The following is a 19,432-nucleotide window of genomic DNA, read 5'->3' as shown; positions in this document are numbered from 1 at the left end:
CCCGAGGTTAGTTCCTCGATTGATCGGCGGTTAGACGTTACGTGTAAACGCTTGCAATATACGGGCCCTGAACCGAGGGCCCGTACGAGAAAGCATCCGATCGATCGAGTGCAATTCAACGAGCGCACCTTGTATCCGTGTAATTAATTTTGATACGGTTATCTTCTCGCTTTTCGTCCGATTAAAATTAACTTCAAACCGCGTAAATCATTAAATTAAGTTAAATATATCTTGATCTTACATACACACATATGTGACAGGAAAAGGAGACGTTTATTTGCCGTTCGCTGAAATAAAGTTAACTATGAGCGACATCGGTATAACCGGTCTTAAGGTGATTGCAACTGAACCTCGGCTAAAGATCCCAATTTAAATTGCCCCGAGGAGCTCGTCCAGCTCTTTAAACGAGAGAGGGAGGAAGGAGAGGGTTTATGGAATAGCTGTCCTCGGCTCTCTCGTAAGATATGACACGCGAATTATTCCGCGGACGTTCCCCCTGAATTATAAATGCACCCCAAATAAAGCTGCCAGGCGCATCTCCTCCTGTTTCGAGGCTCAAACGAACGCGTGCAACAAACGATGACGTACGACGCGTATGTTTTAAAATAATTCCAAATTTATCGTTCCTCGCCGCTCTTATATTAATGCTTTCGCGTTCTCTGACAAGATGACAACGCACGAATACTCGTGCGAAGCACCGAGATATACGCTCCCTCTTTCATTGTATGCAGATTCGCGTCTAGAAGTCCTGCTGGAGGACCACACGTCTTCTTTATTCGCCCTCGCGCTCGCGTTCTTTGCGAAATTTCATGAATAAATAAATGATTGGTGGCGTCGAAATGCCACGGTGCGTGTAAAATAAATTTTTCTTATGCTATAAATACATTTTTCTATATATAATATATAATATAATTCTATATATAATATGTATATATATTTGATATGAAATATATTTTAAGCGACAAAAAGTGTTAATCGCCTACAGCTTATCTTAATAATGAGATATATATATCAATGTAAGTCGCGAGATAGATAAAGAAAATATAAATAAAATTTTATTTGCAGATTTAATCATATTTTTCTTGCATCATGATGATCGTAATGTGACTTTGATGAACCTTTAGAGTCAAGTTACGTTTCTCATTGAACTTACATGTGGTCGAGATTGTCAAGTAATTTTGAGATTATATGAGGGATCTCATATGTATATGCTTTTGTTCTCGAAATATATTTTACAAGCGTAAAAAAGAAGGGAGGAGGGAGGGAGACAAGCGTCGTCAAAGCTCGAGGAACTTATGGGATCAGACAGAATTCTCGTAAGGAGTGGCCGATCGATGTGAAAAATGATCCGCCGATTATTTAGGAGACAGATACGTTTTTCAATGATATCGTCGGCGAGATTTATGGCGCTTCATTGATGCATAGCAACTCGTGTAAATAATGTAACTGGGCAGAGGTCATGTTGAAATGGCCGTTTAGTGCGTTCGAGGCATCTTGTACGGTCGACTCTTTCGTAGGGCTTCATTCATTATGCTTTATTCATAAAACGCTTCACGTGCACGCGCCTTGAAAACGAATGTTACGACGATTTTACAGGCGCGTTCAACTCGAGAATTTCTTTGCAAAAGCCGTGCCATTTGCCATTTTACGTAACTATATATGTTTTCTTCTTCAATTGAACAAACATCTTTTATTATATAAACGCGATTTCATAAAGATATGATTACATTCTTCTCCAATGAAATTTATTCCTAACTTTGTGAAAAATTTTATTTGCCCATTATTGCAAACATTATGTGCGCGTTTGCAGTATTTTTCTTAGCTCATCTATTAACAAATCGAGTCGTAAAATGTAAATAGCAGATGAGATACCAACATGTATGAGATACGCTCGCGCTGAGAGTCACTGTAAGGTAGGAATCTGACGGTAAATTACGAGCTACACGAGTACCTACACAGGATGTCCAATCTGCGCAGGTGGTCGGCCAACGGTTGGACGTCCGCGAAAGGATGTACGCGAGGGAATTACAAGAGACAATCAGTCAATTTTTCTCTCGTTTCGATAACGAAGTTTCTGAAGTAGAAGGGCAAGAAGCAACCGATCTGCATGTCAAAGACTGTCTCAGCGAAATTATTCTTGCGTGAATTAGTCATAATTGATATACATTATTCACAACGCTGAGTTCAATTTATTCTATCTTTACACAAAATTAAATTGACATAATTCTCATAGGATATATGTCAAAATGTCATAGAATCAGTCAAAATGTGTAATGTAAAATATTGATCTCGTCACTATTCTCGCACGCTTTAAAATATTAATGATTTCGCCGAATATCTATTTCCGAAATATTACAGTGACTCTTGCAAATAGAAATTTTTCGTATTTATTTTTAAATTTGCCTACAGGAAGATTAAATTTGAGTCTAAATCTGAGTTTAGAGCTTTACGTTTTATCATTTATTTTTATAGAATGTGAAGCAATTATCAAGCTGCATGATTTGTTTCATAAACGGAAACAGAAAAAGCAACAGAAGCGTATCATTTTTGTAGCTATTAAGGTTAAATTATTGTTATTCTCGATCTGATTCCCGATATAGATTTATTATGTATATCTCATTGTTAAATGCATTTTTAAAACATATAGATTTATCTTTTTTTAATTTTTTTTTAATTATACAAAGATATTAAATTGCAAAAACACTTTAAAAATAAATGACAAAAATAAATATTTTTTATATTCTATATTTTTTATATTTTAAAACGCATATTGCTATAAAATTTGTAACAATGTTTAAATAAAATTTTAAAATTTTTCTATAAATCTCTTATGTTAAATTATAAATTTTATGAAAAAAGTGTTTTAAAAGTTTATTTACTGCGATATTTACGCAAGTAATTTTTTATTTTTACATTAAACGTAAGAAAATATAAGGAATTTAGTAAAATTTCTTATAGGAGTAAGTAGACGGAACAAGTAGAGAAATCCCGTAAGAGAAATATAAAACGTCAGATAGAAGTTACTTCGTGCGTCTGAGATATTACTATAAAATCTCTTAATAAAGAAACTCGCAAAACATTGAATATCGTTTTTTTTCTATTTCACTATTTTTTAAAATCTGTTATTGTTTTAATCCTCTCGACGTGTGAACAACAATTTTTACGTTTTTATATTATGTGTATTTTTAGTGCGCGTCCCTCCCCTCCTATCATATATTATTATTTTGCATTTTTATTAATGAAATTCTTCATTCAATTGAGTATTCTTTTATTGTCTTATATGCATAAGAATTTTGAAATTGAGTTAAAAAAGCATTTCTTACTGTATCTAACGTTTTCAATTTTGCATTTCATAGAATGTAATTTATTCATTGCACATCCATTCATTTCAATCAAACTAATACTTCATCTCGGAAAAAATCTCAGTGATAAGATGTAAATGATATAAATGATGATTGTGATGATATATATATTGTACAGAAATGAAGTTGAAATTTTTACTTGATATACATATAAGGCACAAGCTAATAGAATTTAAAAATACATAAATTTTTATGACATATATAAAGTAATTTTTTGATGATATTATAAATAAGTAAAATGAAAAAATCTCAATATAAAATAATTTTTTTTATAAAAGAGATATTTTTTTATATGTAGATAAAATTAAAATATTTTATTGATTAGGCGAGAATTATAAATGTAGGATATTGTATATTTAAACGATGGCCTCGTATCAATTTGCCGAGATTCTCGTATTAATTTACTCGTGGTAACTGAATAACTTTCACATCGATATAAATGTATTTACCAATTACAGTAGATATAGTCTCATATTTAACCTCTCCATGACAGCATGAAACGGATATTGCGTAGCACGAGAAGGTTGCACGACAATGATGATCAATATGACGTGTCAGCCACTATGCTATCCATTAAAATCATAAGCGATTAAGACAACATAATGCAAGATGGTATAAAATCCCTGTTATTAATTTTATTGGAAAATGTTTTTCGAATATCTATATCGTATCAGTATCAATACAAGAAATATGTTTGAGTTAATATATCAGGGATGCCTCAACAGTATTTTGTACGCGTCGGCTTATCGGATTAACTCGTGCCAAGTTAATTTCGATCGCGAGTTTATCTCTCTTTCTCTCTCTCTCGTAGAGAGAGATCGTTTTCATTGACTGGCGTAGAAAGAGCATATCTGATGGGACCAGCGCCATTGCGCTCGTTTGCAATCTAAAAGACGTGTCAGATGCTTTCTATGTAAGAATATATACGCGTGCACACGTACACGCGCTTCCACGACGACGATGAAGAGGGCACGTTCTCCGAGTACGTCTGGACGCAAAAATAGAAATAACACGATGCTTAGCATGAGAGAGCATGTCTGGCATGTACGATGCGGGACTATCGATACCTGACAGCTGACCCTTACGGAGGTCAGCGCGAGTAGGCGAGGCGCTACGATCCAACGGAAAAGGAAGTCGTGACTCCGTTTCTTCTTCCTCCCATCTATCTTTTGCTCGGTTTTCATCATGCGACCTGCGAGATCGAGATCGACTTCTCGTATATAGCTTTCTGTCTTTCCCTTTCTCTCTTCTCGCCGTGTACACGTTATTTAGAAGCGTTTTAATAATCACATGGTAGCTAGATATACGAGATAAGAGCAATTCGAGAACTTGCTTTCCGGAAAATTCAAGTTATCTACTCGTACTACTAGCGATACTTATTCGATTAAAATAAATTTATGTTAATGATAACGAATAATTATAATGTTGGCGCGCAATCAGATTAAAGATTATGATTATAGTTGTTACTATCACACTTGAAGGTATTCTGCATCGAGAGTTTAGCATCGTCGCTGACATTTCGAGAGATTTTAATTGCAATCATTAGTTCGGTAAATTATAACAAAGGAATCCGCAGAACGCGAGTTTAGTTATTTCTTTTATTTAGCCGCTACATTTAATATAGTTTTACGTTAATTACTCGAGTGTTGAAGCAGTTTTCAGATAATTTCGCTAAGTGGTTTAAAGCACGATAAGAACGCATTCCGTCATTTTAGGTGGCACCTGTCAGTGCGAGATAGACCGCTCAGTCAACGTGTAATCCTGAAACAGGAGGACCCACGTCGACGTGATGGTCCCCATTAAAATGATGGGTGCATGTCCACGCTGATGCGGCGATCCCATTCATATTACGAGTCTGGGAGCATCGTTAATCTTGCGTGGGGTCCTTTTTCCGGCTACTCAGAAACATAACGAGGATGGTCGGGCGGATTCTGTTGGCGGTCTACAAAAGTGGCGACTCGAGAAAACCATTAAAAATGATAACCGACGCTCTCTCCTGCCCCAGATTGGGATCTACCACATTCCGTGAGAATGTAACATTTTTCTTTTTCTTACCTTCCAGCGCAGGTGCGCGTGTCAGAAGGTATCTCCGAACAAAATGCCCATTTGTGAAACAAAATCTAAAGGAACGGTCCTTTTTCGTTGGTTCTTTTCGCGAACTTTCACGAATACGTCGCTACAGCATCAATAATAACGTTTACAGAATTTTATGTACATACGTTAATTTATAGATATTTTTTGCATATCTATGCGCATCGTTAACGCGGTAAAATCAATCAGTCTCAACTCAGTTCGCACCATTTGCGCGTGCATTTTCGGCGACGCCACGTCATCCAGTAGCAATCGCGAATGTGTGGACACACACGTGAATATGAGAAAACACAAAACAATGAAAGCGCGGACTCGTTTTCCTCTTGTTCGTCTCGACGAGCGTGTTGGTCGGCATTATAATTCTTGGCACAGGATCGTCGTGGCCTTTTTCGCTGCAGCTGTTACTCTCGTCAAAGTCTAACCCGATATTGTTTGTCCCTTCGCACTCTCGTTGGGTACTTGAGGAAATTGTAAAATCCTCGTTTGCGATCGTTACCGACGATAGCTTGACTATCGTCGTTGACATCTGTATCAAAATTTGCACGAGAATTTGCTACGAGCTTATAGAATATGCGTAGAGAAGAGTGAATATGTTATACTCAGAAATCCTTAGCCCGGTAAAATCCGGGATTACTAAAAATAACTTTGGTCCGCTTCTTTCTTTGTACGTAGAAACATTTCAGAACACTCCGAAAAAAGGCTTCTATGAAAAAGCATCTCGGGTCTATGCAGCACTTGGAACGCTTTTGCGATAACTAATGGTACGGGCGCATAAATAGTAGGTACCGATATCGAAAGATTCAGGTCGTCCCAGATCTCTAAACGTGCCTTTTAAGCTTCACTATTATGCTGTGAATTAGTGCATGATATGATTCGTTTAACGAATGTTATCGTAAAAGGAAATAATCGAATATGAATATTTTTAATTTTCCAAAATTAATTATTAAAAAAATTCTTAAAGCTTTCGAAAATAATACATTTCTTTCAAATAAATTTGATATCGATAAAATGATATTAACTTAGTGAATATTCCGATAAAATGTTATTTCCTGGCATCGTATTTAGATGTATGAGACGATTAATCTACGCAAATTACGGAAAACGAGTTTTCTGAAAATGGGATTGTTCAGTTTGACGCAGATGCGTTTATCTGAGTGATGTATATCGATTTGACATATATTTATAGATTTCACATATCTCATAAATTCACATTTTTTTATCGTTTAGTTTTTTCATACGTTTAGTAACCATTTTTACGATAGAATAATAAAACAATCAATGTTAACTTATGAGTACCGAAATCTTAAAACTATCATTTAAATCGCTCAAAGTTTCATATTTCGAAACCCTCTTTTTTTCATTGGTCATTAAAGAGAGATTTTTACATTGATAATTTTTCCAATAATCTATATCTTTATTATTTGATTATTTTCAGTCTCGTTTTTCATTTGTATTTGTATCATAACGTACTCTCTAAAAGTGAATCAGTGAAAATATCACTAATTTAAACAGTAAAATAAGATTGCACTGAGAATCAGTGAGTATTTTACTGATCTTCAGTGGGAACGCTTACTTTTTTGTTATTTTATCTTATATCTCACTGATTATGGTCAGTTAAAATAAAATTCACTGTAAAACCAGTAAATTTCACTGTAAAACCAGTAATCGCTAATTCGTTCGTTTACCGCTACGATCGCTATCTCTCTCGTACTTAATTTTAGTCATAAGAATTATATAAAGTTTGCAAAGAGCGACATTTAAAATTAGAAGTATTACTTCGATTTAATTTCTGATACAATCTCAATAGAGAGGCTTCAGATATTAAATCGATCTTTATAAGTCGGACAAATAAATGTCTGGCGACTTAATGAAAATTATTCGTTCGTTATCTATTTAAAATAACAAGTTCAATATGCATGTAATATATAAATAAAATAAAATTTTTAATATAATAAATATTTAGTAAATATAAATAAAATTTTTAATTTTATATGAAACAGATAGAGAGATGAATTGTAGTTTAATATTACTGATAATAACGAAAGAAATATTACTAATATTGAGAAATATTACTGATTGAAACAGTCAAAATTATTAACTGATTCTTTCAATAAAATATCACTGATTTACAGTGCTGTACTTATAACTGCTGTAATAAGTGACTATTTACTGTTTTTCAGTGATAATACACTGATTCACTTTTAGAGAGTACACCGCATGGGAATGGAATTCGACGAAATTCCACGTTTTTATTTATGTGATATATCACTACGTGCTTAACTTATTATTCATGTTTGCGTTTCTACTAGAATATCAAACGAAACGTCACAATAACGATAGCCATACCGCATCTCTTTTTGTCAGACGGTTGGCGCAGCACACGAGCAGTTCCAGGAAGAAGGGCGTATTTAGCGTGGGATTATCCTCGTAGAAAATCTACGCAGTCTGAACTTTGAAGAAGCGCATTTTATCCTTGTGTGAACAACGTTAGCCGATTACGAATTGTGGAAATTGTCCGGAATTGTCGAGTATTAGACATTATTAAACGTCGTGAAATACGAGGGTCTTAGCGGCGAACTTCTTTAATTTCGAGTGCGCCGACCATCGCGCAGGTACCTATTAACGACCATTCCGAATTTCTCCCTTGCGAAAAAAAAGAATGAAATTGACGAAAAGGGAGTGGAATTTTAATTTGAGCAAAAATGTCGGCCGATGTATTTGCGTTGCTGACGAGACGAAATGATTTTCGTGAAGCGTGTAAATAGATATTCGACGCGTTTAACGATACGTCATATATTTCACGACCGAGTAGTAATTTCGATTAGACCACTCTCGTGTTTTCGACACACCGCTTTTCATATACACTCATAAAGACGGTCCTGTTGACGAACCCATCATTCGTCAAACGGATCTCTCTCCAAAGAACTTTAACGATCGACCAACGTTAACCCAGTTGCTTATGCGCGTGTGATGCTGGATTGATGCGAGAAGAAGCGGCTTGACGATCCAGAAGAACTCTATAAATCAGCGTATTTCGGTATCGCGGAAGCCATGATATTTATACAACTCTAGGTTTGCGCACTTTGTATCCGAGCATCCAACGTACACTCTCGTCGGGATGCTTACTGTTGTATGTTAGTCTGCGATAAATTTGATACCTAGCCAAGTGTGGCTCGACTCGAGACTGACTCATTCGGTTCACCAAGTTGGAAGTTAATAGTCCAATATCGGACCGGTCAGGATCAAACGAGTCTGAAGAGAATTTCGTGAATGAGAGGGGATTTAAAGAGTAAGATGAAAAGTATGCAAAAACGAGCGCGATCTGATTTCGGCATCGACAAACGACCATTGAAAGGGTTGCGCGGTATAATAATAGAGGGTGAACTGGAGCATGGCGTCGCGACAACTGTTCTTGAGTGATGTCTCCTCACCTCTTTGTCTTTCATCTTTAAGTGGGACCAAGAGCGTCTTTTGTGAAATGTCTTGTGTCTAAACTTACGGTGTTCCGCTATTTTATGTTGTTTATTAGAGCCGTCGTAAATACATAGTGGTTTCTAACTCGAGAGAGAAGCTTCATATTTCTAACTCGAGAGAAGCTCGTATTGTAGAGATTATTAGTTGACATTATCGCTTAACCTTTAGTCTTAGTCAAGTTAATTCTTATACGTCATGACAATATAAAATATGAAATGATAAAATATATTTACAGGATTTAGAAGCATAAAATAGAAAAAAATTTATTTATATTTTAAATCTATATTTTAAATTTATAATAAATCTATATTTTATTCGTTATCTGCTTCTCGCAAAAATCGATGTATCGCACTCTAAACGTATTAAAACATAGTATCGTTAATATAAATATTAACGACGCTATATATTATTAAAAACTATTCGCATTATATTTAATTATTAGATCGCGTTACATAAATATATTTCTTTCACACCTTCAAGATCGTTTGTGCACGATAAATTATGGAAGAGATATCGACAAGTTTGCAACTTGTACGTGTTGTCATAGAGGCGTTCCCGTGTGGATATTAATTCCTCCGATAATATATTAGCTAAGATATACGTTCGAGAATTTATGGCAGACGTACGTACTTTCGATGTCGTAACCGGCAGCGGAATTGCGCGCATTCTACAATACTTGGGGTTCAGTGCCACGGATAAAAAAAGCGACATATTCCATTGAATTTATTGCATTCCAAACTGCGTAACCCTTAGTGGCTCCCCAACCTGTACATTTATCACAATCGGTGCACTCAATTGGTCGGCCAATCGGGCGTGGGTTTGCGGAGATATCGGATAATCTCTGGCGAGATAAAAAATACTGAAGAAAGTTATGTGTCGGCTGGCCAGTCGTATAGTTATCGTTTTCACGTCTTGTAAAATTCCGAGCCCGATAACTTGTGTATTGTATGCTTATCCCCTACAAATACGTCGCGACTTTACTATTTTATCAAGCAGTAATTGGTTTCAATTATTCACCCATTGTTTCAATTTATAAATATTGACCCAACTAGTAATATACATATATCTTGAAGGAATGCTGACTATACAAAGATAGTTGCAAATTGAAAACGTGCAACTTTATGATCCCGTCAATTCTTTTCACGCGGCTTTGCTCGAGAGTCGCTCGAATCGGAATTGGTCAATTTTTTTGCTCGATTAAAGAGATGTCTAGCGTGTCTTTCTTTCTTCTCGTGTCCTTCGTCGAGAAAAGGAACAGAGAACGCGACAGAGCCTCAGACATTCTTAATCTATTTCTGCTTGTAAGAACGGATATATTCATGCTCATCGATTTCGCGATGTAAATTTATCGTGGTATCTTGTCACTTGCTTATTCCTCCATATCCATTGCGACTTTTTTGTACGCGCATCGCCGCGAGATCTGCGATCCTTGAGTACAGACTCCCGCATTCAGACACGATGCACTTTTAGAGTCGCGAATGACGCGATAGGACACGTCACTGCAAGTGTCGATTGATCGAAACAACGTGGAATGTTTTCGAGAGAGACACGACGAGATGAAAGAATAAAATATACAAAGAACACAAGAGCGAATTAATATGAAAAAATTGTATTATTTATATATTTTAAATAAGGTGAAATTTTTAATTGATTTCTTTTTTGGTTTTTTTTTTTTTCAATCAAGTCTTTAAGCTATGTCTAGTTAAATTATACCCGAAAAAATTATCCTCGTCTCGGGCATTTCTAAAAAGCACGTGTTGCCCTCCTAATAAGTGTTTCTTCATGTCTAGCCCACTACCGTTTCCCACCATAGTCGGCTTATGCTAATGTTACGTGGCAAAGCCGAACGGTGATCGCGGTAAAATGCAAATTATACCCGTGGTATTATTGCACATCTCGGTATTGGCAGTTATACGGGCGCTTATTGGAATTTATATCGCGCCTATTTTTATTCTCAAGCGAGAAAGCATCGTTAAGAACTTTAAGAGCTCACCTCTAACGAGGGGCATTCGATCCCTATTTCTGCTGAATAAGGGTCATCTGTTTTGTTAGCGTGATACGGCTTTTTTACCAAGAAATATATCGATATATTTTATTCTTATTATTTATTATTATTATTCTCTCTTTTAATCGCACAATTCAAAAAATTTGAAAATTAACGAAACCAGATTTTTGCGCAATCAAATCTGCTTTTGCAATTTGATAATTTTTAATTAGAAATCACTTCTGCGTGTGATGACTTATGGTTCAACGGACCAACGTGCACCCATGTAATTTTGCACGATCGTTTCACAGCTTAATTTTTACGAGGAGGAAATTAGTATGGGCTGTGGCGAGCGTTAAACGTTCTCGAGGCGATGATCGACGGCAATTGACCACAACTCTTATCGTCGTTCTCACAGGATGTTACACGAAGCCATTGTTGTTTAACGAGTATGAGAAATAACTAAAAGATGAGTCCAATTGTCGATAAAATAATGGTCGTTATTTTTTGTCGAAGATACATTCCTCTTTTAATTATCAAAAATTTCCCTCAATAATTAGATATGATAAATGGTGGTTTGGACGCGCTTATCAGTTTTGCTTATCACTTTGATATAAATAGGGTGCATTTATCACTGGATTAATTGATTGAATAAGCATTCAATAGTGGAAGATTCAAATTCCGAGCCGGGTCATTGATACGAGTTCGATTAATGTGAGCGAATAAGAATGCATCGTCGCATGATATAACGATTTCTATGATCGCTTTAAAATCTCCGTTAATATTGACAAAAAACATATCAGGGGATTGCAGCCATAAATTACCTTCGCAATAACTTAATGCAGAAATAATGAGTGTACAACATTAACATATTCAACAAATCACTAGTTTCCAGAGAAAGCTAGAAGGAACGGGGAAATCTTCTGCTCGCGATTAATCGAAAAGAAAGATCAAGGGTCAATATTCTTCGTGAGGCAGAGTCTCTTATAATCACTTTCGATTTTCCTTCGCATTCCGATTCGACACGATTTATACGGGAGTTTACGGAGCATAATTAATTAAGCATAAATCACATCGATTGTTATATAATATGTAAGAAAAATAAATTAATTAGTGATACTTTATGCAAGTCGACAGCCACACTAGTAATATTTTATCGTTCTTATTACGTGGTAATCAGACGTGTGAATTTTTATTAAAAAAATATTAAATTTTTAATAAAATCAAATCATTAATTGCCTGACTCCCCTCGATTTGTTCAACTGTGCAGTTTCGAAGTGACTTATGGTACACCCTATACACGCAGTTATGACATTACGTATTCATTATGTTGGGATAATAATACACCAGTGGTAGGACTCGGCTCGGCAATTGCGACAAAAGCAAGTAATTAATCCGATGTGACTGGCGATAAGTATAATGAGGGAGGAGCGGATTTTGCTATATTTGTTTTTAATTGCATATTTATGATGCAGATGCCTTACCGGGGTCGTACCGCATAATAACGCTTGAATATCACGTGCGGCTGTATGAGCCGTGTTTAAAATTGAATTCGCGCAAAAATAAACAGATTTATTTACTGTACGAGATATAATTATCTAAAAATAATAAAATCTGTCGATAGCGTTTACGTTTGAGTATTAAAAAGTATTTTAGTTAATTAATAATTGTTGATATTTATTACATCTGTGTTTTATAAATTATAAAAATGCATTTATGCTTTAAAAGAATCAATTAATCTGTGCACATCGTGATATGAAACTGAAATTGGGTTAAGTCATGCCGACTTTCCAAGAATGATGGCGAGATGGAAGTCGATCGCGGGGCCCACCATAATCGCGCGATGAAACGATGTAGCAAAATATCGGGTTGCGAGAGAAGCCACGGTGGTCTTAATCCTTAACCCGTAAACACGATCGGTTGCACAATCACGACTACCGGTTCGTTAAATGAAGGTTTAAGGCCGAGACTGCACCCTTTGTCGGCACTTGGCCCCTCTTGCGTACTTTTCAATCGCAACGAAAGGTGAAAAAAATTTCTCCTGAAGATATTTCGTTCCGTCGAATTACGGGTATACGAATCCGAATGTGGAAATTCGAATAAAAAAAGGAAAAAAAATAACGATTCTCGCTCTTATAAACTTTTTGCTCGCTCATCGTGCGATCGCCTGAGGTCGTTATTAACGTAGACGCGCGTGGATTGTGAGCAGGCATTAACGTCGTGTATCGGCGACGACGACGAGTCACGCATAACGTAACGACTTATAATTTTCCGAGAATAATTTTCCATCGCGTGGCATACGCGCGGTGCGTGTAAGTACAGTTGCCCTGTTAAAGAAAGACGCAATGGACCACCAACCACGACGACGGCGCGTGTCATCTGTCAAATTACCGCAACGCGGCATTCTTGACAACGCGGTCTACGTTCAAAAATCGACGTATGTTGACAACACACGCTACAATTGCATTTATCCATCTTGATTACATCTCAATGATGATGATGCGAAAGATGAAAAATGTAAGCAAAGAAAATATTATACTTTCTATAACTAAAGTGAGATTTGTTTTTTAGTGATAATTGATTTAAATATTTTTAAAATTACGATTTTATATATTTAATATTTATAAGCGTATATTATTATGAAAATTATTAGCGATTATCAAGCGTATAAAATTGTAAAATTTTTTATTACTTTGCGGTACAAAATTCATGAGTTCTGATTGTTTATTTAATATAGCTAGATAAAGACAAAAATAATTCAATTATCCAATACATGTCGAGATATTTCATAACTTATTTTCCGTGACACTAATACTATGACGATTATTTCTACGTAGATAAGAGGCATTTTATATGCGGGTCTTTAATTCCGCGAGATAACGCGCTGTCATTTTCGTTAAAAAAAATGATCATTTTTTATTACGATGCAACGATCGCGTGTAGTAAAGTAATCGTACAACGTTTACCTATCTAACGCCAGAATCGAGAAAGAGTTCATGTGCGATTTGCAGCTCGATATCGCGACGCGAGTTCGTAAATCATGCTCGCGTATCGTTGGCTCCTCCCGTGATATGCCGCTAATAAATCGTCCGCAATACGGTTTAAACGATTAATGATACTTTCGTCCGACGTGCGCGCGGATAAAGTCTTTCTCTTTACGTCGGTGCATCCATCTCTCGTTGTGTCCGGCGCATCGCGCGCGCGAGAACGCCTCTTTCTCCCGGCGAGATTTATCCGGCATGCAGCGAGCCGGCATTTACGAGAGCGTTTATCGTCCAATCGATCCGGTCCGTGCCGTATTAATTCGCTTAATACGTATCCCGACAAATTATGCGTCGCGGCAGTTAATACTTATTATACGGATTCGCATACTTCTATGAGGCACGTTGAATCGCGCGATCGAAAGGGGTGGAGAAAAATTTGTCCCGTATAAATTTGTATCGATTTTTCGGTAATATTTATGGAATTATTAACTCTGCCTTCTCTATTTTTCCTTATTATATAAATTAATATTTGTATAAGATATATCAATCGAGAGATGACTGCAAGACAATTTTGATTTTATTTTATTTCATTGAATTTGGCTGTATATAAAAATCGCAGAAATAGAAAAAAAAACAATGAATGTAATAAAACGAGAGAAAAGATATGCTTACGTAGAAAAATAGCTCGACGCGATGAGATTTCTTCGGCACGCAGGTGTACGCTTCCGATCTACAGCATCCGGTGTCGTCCGAGCACCTGTGCAATATAGCGCAGTGTGGAATGTAGGTGGTTGATGGGCTCGGATAAACGTCACGTACTGGAATGACTCTGGCGCGTGGCCACTGACAGCTGGCTTCCTTGTGAACTTGTTGCGCGTAGTGAATGGCCTCTCGCACTTCGGCATCTAGGGTAAACATTGGATTGCTGAAGTTAATCTCTCGCCGTTAATGCAATAATTGGAAGAGTAGCGGACGCGACTAATTTCTCCAAGTCGAATAAGAACGAAAAGTACATGCTACAGCCTCGTTCCCGGTTTGCGCATAACACAATTGCGTTTATTTTAGAAAGTCGAGATATGTACACCCATTCGCGACGACAACATGTGATTTATAATGCGTTTCTCTTGTCGTGATTCTTTTATTCCTGCGCAACTCTTTCGTCAATCTTAGGACTTTGAAAACTTCAAACTTTATTGCTTTTCATAGATCTTTTAACTAACATTAAAGAAACATTCTGCATGTTGTATAAAGCCGATATTACCACGGTTCCGCATGTATAACTCATTAATTACTGTCGCATCGTAGTAAACGTTCGTGACAAAACGAGAAGAGACGGGAGCAAATAGGTCAGATTAAAAGAGGAGTCTGTCTTATCGTGGTAAATCTTCGTTATTTATTCATCAAATTTATTCGACACGTTCAGTTGCCAGTAATGTACGAAAGAGAGAGAGAGAGGGATAGGAAAAAGAGAGATAAGCATGTGACTGTGATCAAGATCGAGACATCAGGCGGGACCGAAAGATCACGGTGGATAGTTTGCTTCGCGAGCTCAGATACATTCAACATTTAAGTGACATAAGTCACGAGAGCTTTCTATTGATTCAGCGCGGAGATAACTAATCGCTTTCTACACGCGTTTCGCGTATCATCGATAATTACGGCGACGCTGTCACTCCGCGTTATTCGTTTGAGCGCGCAGAGAAACCGCATTGTACGGGAAATCGGTAAATTCTAGTACAAATAATAACAGCGGGGAAATGTCAATGTGGTATGGAAAGAAATTTAAAGACAGTATAAGCCATTTGAGGAAGCGAATAGCGATCCATCACGTGATGATCGCGAGTCACGAGATCGGCTGCTCTGTGATCAGCGAAGAGAAAGCACGTTTGTTGTGTCATTTAACATTTTCCATTTTTTGCGATCGGGATTATCTCGAATGAAAAAGCTGAGATAACCGAATCGTTCATATTTCCAAATGAATATGACATTCTCTAAATTGCAAATTTACGATTGCACTTATGATTAAACGCAACTCTCAACCATTATGCGTTGATTAACGATGTTAATCGGTTCAAGTTCGCAGACTGCGCGTTTCATGAATACCGCGTCGAGGTGCCATGTCGTTTTTAATCGAAAATTATTGCGATGTAGCGAATTCCAACAGTTTGTGCACGGCGGCAAATTACCCCTCATCAAAGTGTCGTTTGTCGCGTCGGGCCGCCGATTAATTTATTGATCGTCGTGGAATTGGCCGCGCCTGGAAGGTTACAGTATAATATATCGCGATCCGTATTTGCGAGAATCATTGGCGTTTTGTTACAAGCATCAGGGTATAAATAGAAAAATGCTTGTTTTAGTGACGGTTTTAATGATTGTGATATAATTCTCGATAGATAAATGATGAAGTTTTGCCGATTTGAAAAACGTTTTTCAACATCGTACCCGCATTCGAGCCCTAAATTATTTTGGAAGAGACTGAAATATACATAAATCGCGGAATTTTGTTCACGCCGATCTAATCTCGAGGGGCGATCTCCCTATGCTAATTCCCGACGTAGGCGTTACTCTCGGGGCTGACACGAGATTATATCGGCGCCTTCACAATGGAGGCACGAGCATCGGAAATTCTGAAGTATGTGCGCATTCTGTATTCAAACGTACTCCGGAATATATTATGAGAAAAAAGGATTAGATTCGGTCGCTTTCACTATTTTATAAGTTTTTCAATAGGAGAAAGAATGTCATGTGACATGTATGTACATTATATGTATAAATTTTGTTAATCCCACGTATATTTATTATCAATAGAGGAAGGAAACTTAAAAAATTCAGTTATCGATGATTAGGAAGTTTTGCAAAATTGTTGAAAATATAAAGCTAAAACTCTTCACTTATATATGCGTTTTTATAAAATAACACATCGATAAATTTATTCTTTTATTCTTCGACTGATTTATAGTAGTTTTGTACGTACAAACTCATGTCGTCTTTTTCTTTTTCTTGTTTTCTTTTTCTTTGACTAGAATTCCACAAGACTCAAGGCAAGACAATATCGACAATTCGTAAAAATATTGTACTGGTATTGAAAATTCTGGAAAATTTATATAAATCTCTTATTTTAGTCTTGAGTGAATCTTTATAATAAAAAAATCTTGTTTTGATTTTATTAACAATTTTTATCTAATACTGAACAATTGCTAAAAATAATATTTAACATAATCTTTATATATTTGTAACATATCTTAAGATAATTATTACTATTCATGTCATTCGTTTAATTTGCCAAAACATAATTTGAGACAAGATCAAGACAATATCAAGACAAATCATGATATCTCATGCAACCTTGTCTCTGACTCAGCATGAAAGTATTTGATCAACGGTATCTGATGATTCTGTAGTCAGGGTGTAGTAGCATATTCAATGAATAAATCACGCTGCAAATATGCAGGATTATGGGAGTTAACGGAATGTGATATTATCCATGACACACCACGCGGATACTTTCCACGAAAAAGCTTTATACGTTTTCTACATTTGCATTATCGCGCGCATTGTTTACAAGCATAATTCTCTTTTTGTTAAAAGCATAAGATAATTAAAAACTTTTTTGAGAATTAAAAAAATTATTTTCATTATTAAAATTTATGTAAAAAATGTAGAGAATATGCACAGAAGATAGTTTGAAAAAGAGGAATATTTTTCGAGATGATAATAAATCGATTTTCGACGGAGATATGAATTAAAATCTCACGGCATTTGCGCGCTCACACATGCAATCATCATTAATTTACATATTAATAATCTACAAATTTTTGTTTGTTTTTTTTTTGCGTCTCGTAGAATTCTTAATATTATGCAATCGAGAGCGTTATCTCGCGATTCGATATTAGAAAAATTATGTAGGAAGAAGCAATCGTATCATATCGAATGTAATTAACAATAAAAATTATTCGCGAGGATGAAAAAAGATTTCAAGAGACTTTGAATATAATAATTATGGAATGTGTATTAATAAAGAAATGAAACTAGACAAACGAAAATGTCAATATAGAACTGCGAAATATGTAAGAATATGAAAATATTGTACTCTCTTCACAAATAATATAAAAATATCATGTTTTGATACAGATTTTGATGTCTACTCGTTAAAAGCAAACATGAGAAAAGCAGCATCCTCCTCTCTCTTTCTCTTATTCTTTTGAATACAGATATGAATGGCGATTGCACAATTGCAGCGATGGAGAAGGTGCGATACCTCGATAAATACAGGCGTGTGCTGGAAGTCATATCGCAATCGGAGTAATATAGCACGGGCAAATTTATATTGCATGTTGCGTGTGGCAGGTAATTATAAAAACGTCCATTACACTAACTAGACAGTCAAGTTGCGTGCGGTACATTACGCGATTACAATGTAACATTGCGGATCTCAAGGTACACGATTGATTTTTCGCACCGAATCACGGACATGCATATATTATTCGCTCACGATCGCGATTGATTTATGCGTGATTTCAATTTCATAATTGAAAGAGATTACTGTTACATCGTGTTCATCCCTGATTGCAAACACAAACATCCGCATGCATCTGCGAGGCAATTTTGCGCAAGGCATTAGATGGGCGGATAAGTGCGACTTGTAGATTTTTGCGCAAACATTTGCATATGTATGCGCGATGAAAAGTACATGGACAATTACCGTGGTATCCCTGACATTCGAGAAAATATAGCTGTGTTATTACGTTGATCGAACATTGCCACCAAGAACGGACCACCAGCGTGGTTTTTAATATCGATTAATAACTATTCGCGGTATCTTCGATGGGTTGTTAAAATTAATTGAGTCAGATGAAAACATGATGGTGAAAATGCAAAACGACGTTACGCGCGCATTTGCATAAACCGATCACGACGCGAATCGCGATTGCTTACAAACTGCTCTCTTGATACGCGTCCCGATCGCCCGCGCCTTTTATTTATCAATGAAGATTCTATTACGAAAGAAAAAAATTTGATTCGCACTCGACGACTGAAGTGCGCTCGCTCTTACCAATTTTGGTGTGTTGCTGCATGTTACCCCTGGTTTGTTTGACACCCTCGCGAGTGCCTAGCGACTGCCACTTGTGAATGCTGTGTGCAGACATCGGTGGATAGTCATTTTTTGCTTGGTATCCGTTGTACTGTGCCCCGGTGCCGCTTTCGTAGGCTCTCTGGTCCCTGTAATCGTAGCGCTGATTGATCGACGGTTTCGGCGTCGTAGTCGTCGTGGTCGTCGTGGTCGTGGTCGTTGTGGTCGTCGACGTGGCGAGGGTAGTCTCGTCCTCGTCGCCGTTTTCGTCGTCCGTATAATCCTGCGCAAGTAATATATCGGAAAAATTGAGGAATTGAATAACATAATTTGCATTATTACATATTATTCGCATACGATATAAACATATGGGAAATGAACGAATATAATAAAGACATATGAGACAATTACAATTAATCTTTCAATTCGTGAAAGAAAAATATAAACAAAAAACATAACATGTTAA

The 19,432-nt window shown here is 36.5% G+C and overlaps 1 protein-coding gene and 1 long non-coding RNA gene across 5 annotated transcripts in view; one reads left to right on the top strand and one right to left on the bottom strand.

Moving 5' to 3' along the window:
* Positions 1 to 19,432, top strand: part of LOC145963899 (uncharacterized) — an 88,044-nt gene that overhangs the window by 27,263 nt on the left and 41,349 nt on the right. The gene's annotated exons all lie outside the window — the stretch shown is intronic.
* The window catches only part of LOC145963890 (uncharacterized), an 82,053-nt gene that overhangs the window by 26,294 nt on the left and 36,327 nt on the right, over positions 1 to 19,432 (bottom strand). The window contains exons 2-3 of one of the 2 annotated variants that reach the window (XM_083086207.1): positions 18,949 to 19,249; positions 14,568 to 14,800 (exon numbers count right to left, since the gene is read on the bottom strand). In XM_083086207.1, the coding sequence (XP_082942333.1) occupies positions 14,568 to 14,800; positions 18,949 to 19,249 (534 nt within the window). The remainder of the gene's footprint in view (positions 1 to 14,567; positions 14,801 to 18,948; positions 19,250 to 19,432) is intronic. The other variant, XR_014436292.1, reaches the window with a different exon arrangement.

Source organism: Camponotus vicinus, unplaced genomic scaffold (assembly GCF_025532165.1).
Source record: "Camponotus vicinus isolate PSW18456_S1 unplaced genomic scaffold, iyCamVici1.0 SCAF_13, whole genome shotgun sequence".
Taxonomy (NCBI): Eukaryota; Metazoa; Arthropoda; class Insecta; order Hymenoptera; family Formicidae; genus Camponotus; species Camponotus vicinus.
Note: the sequence above shows the minus strand (reverse complement) of the source record. Positions and strands in the feature narration are given on the sequence as shown.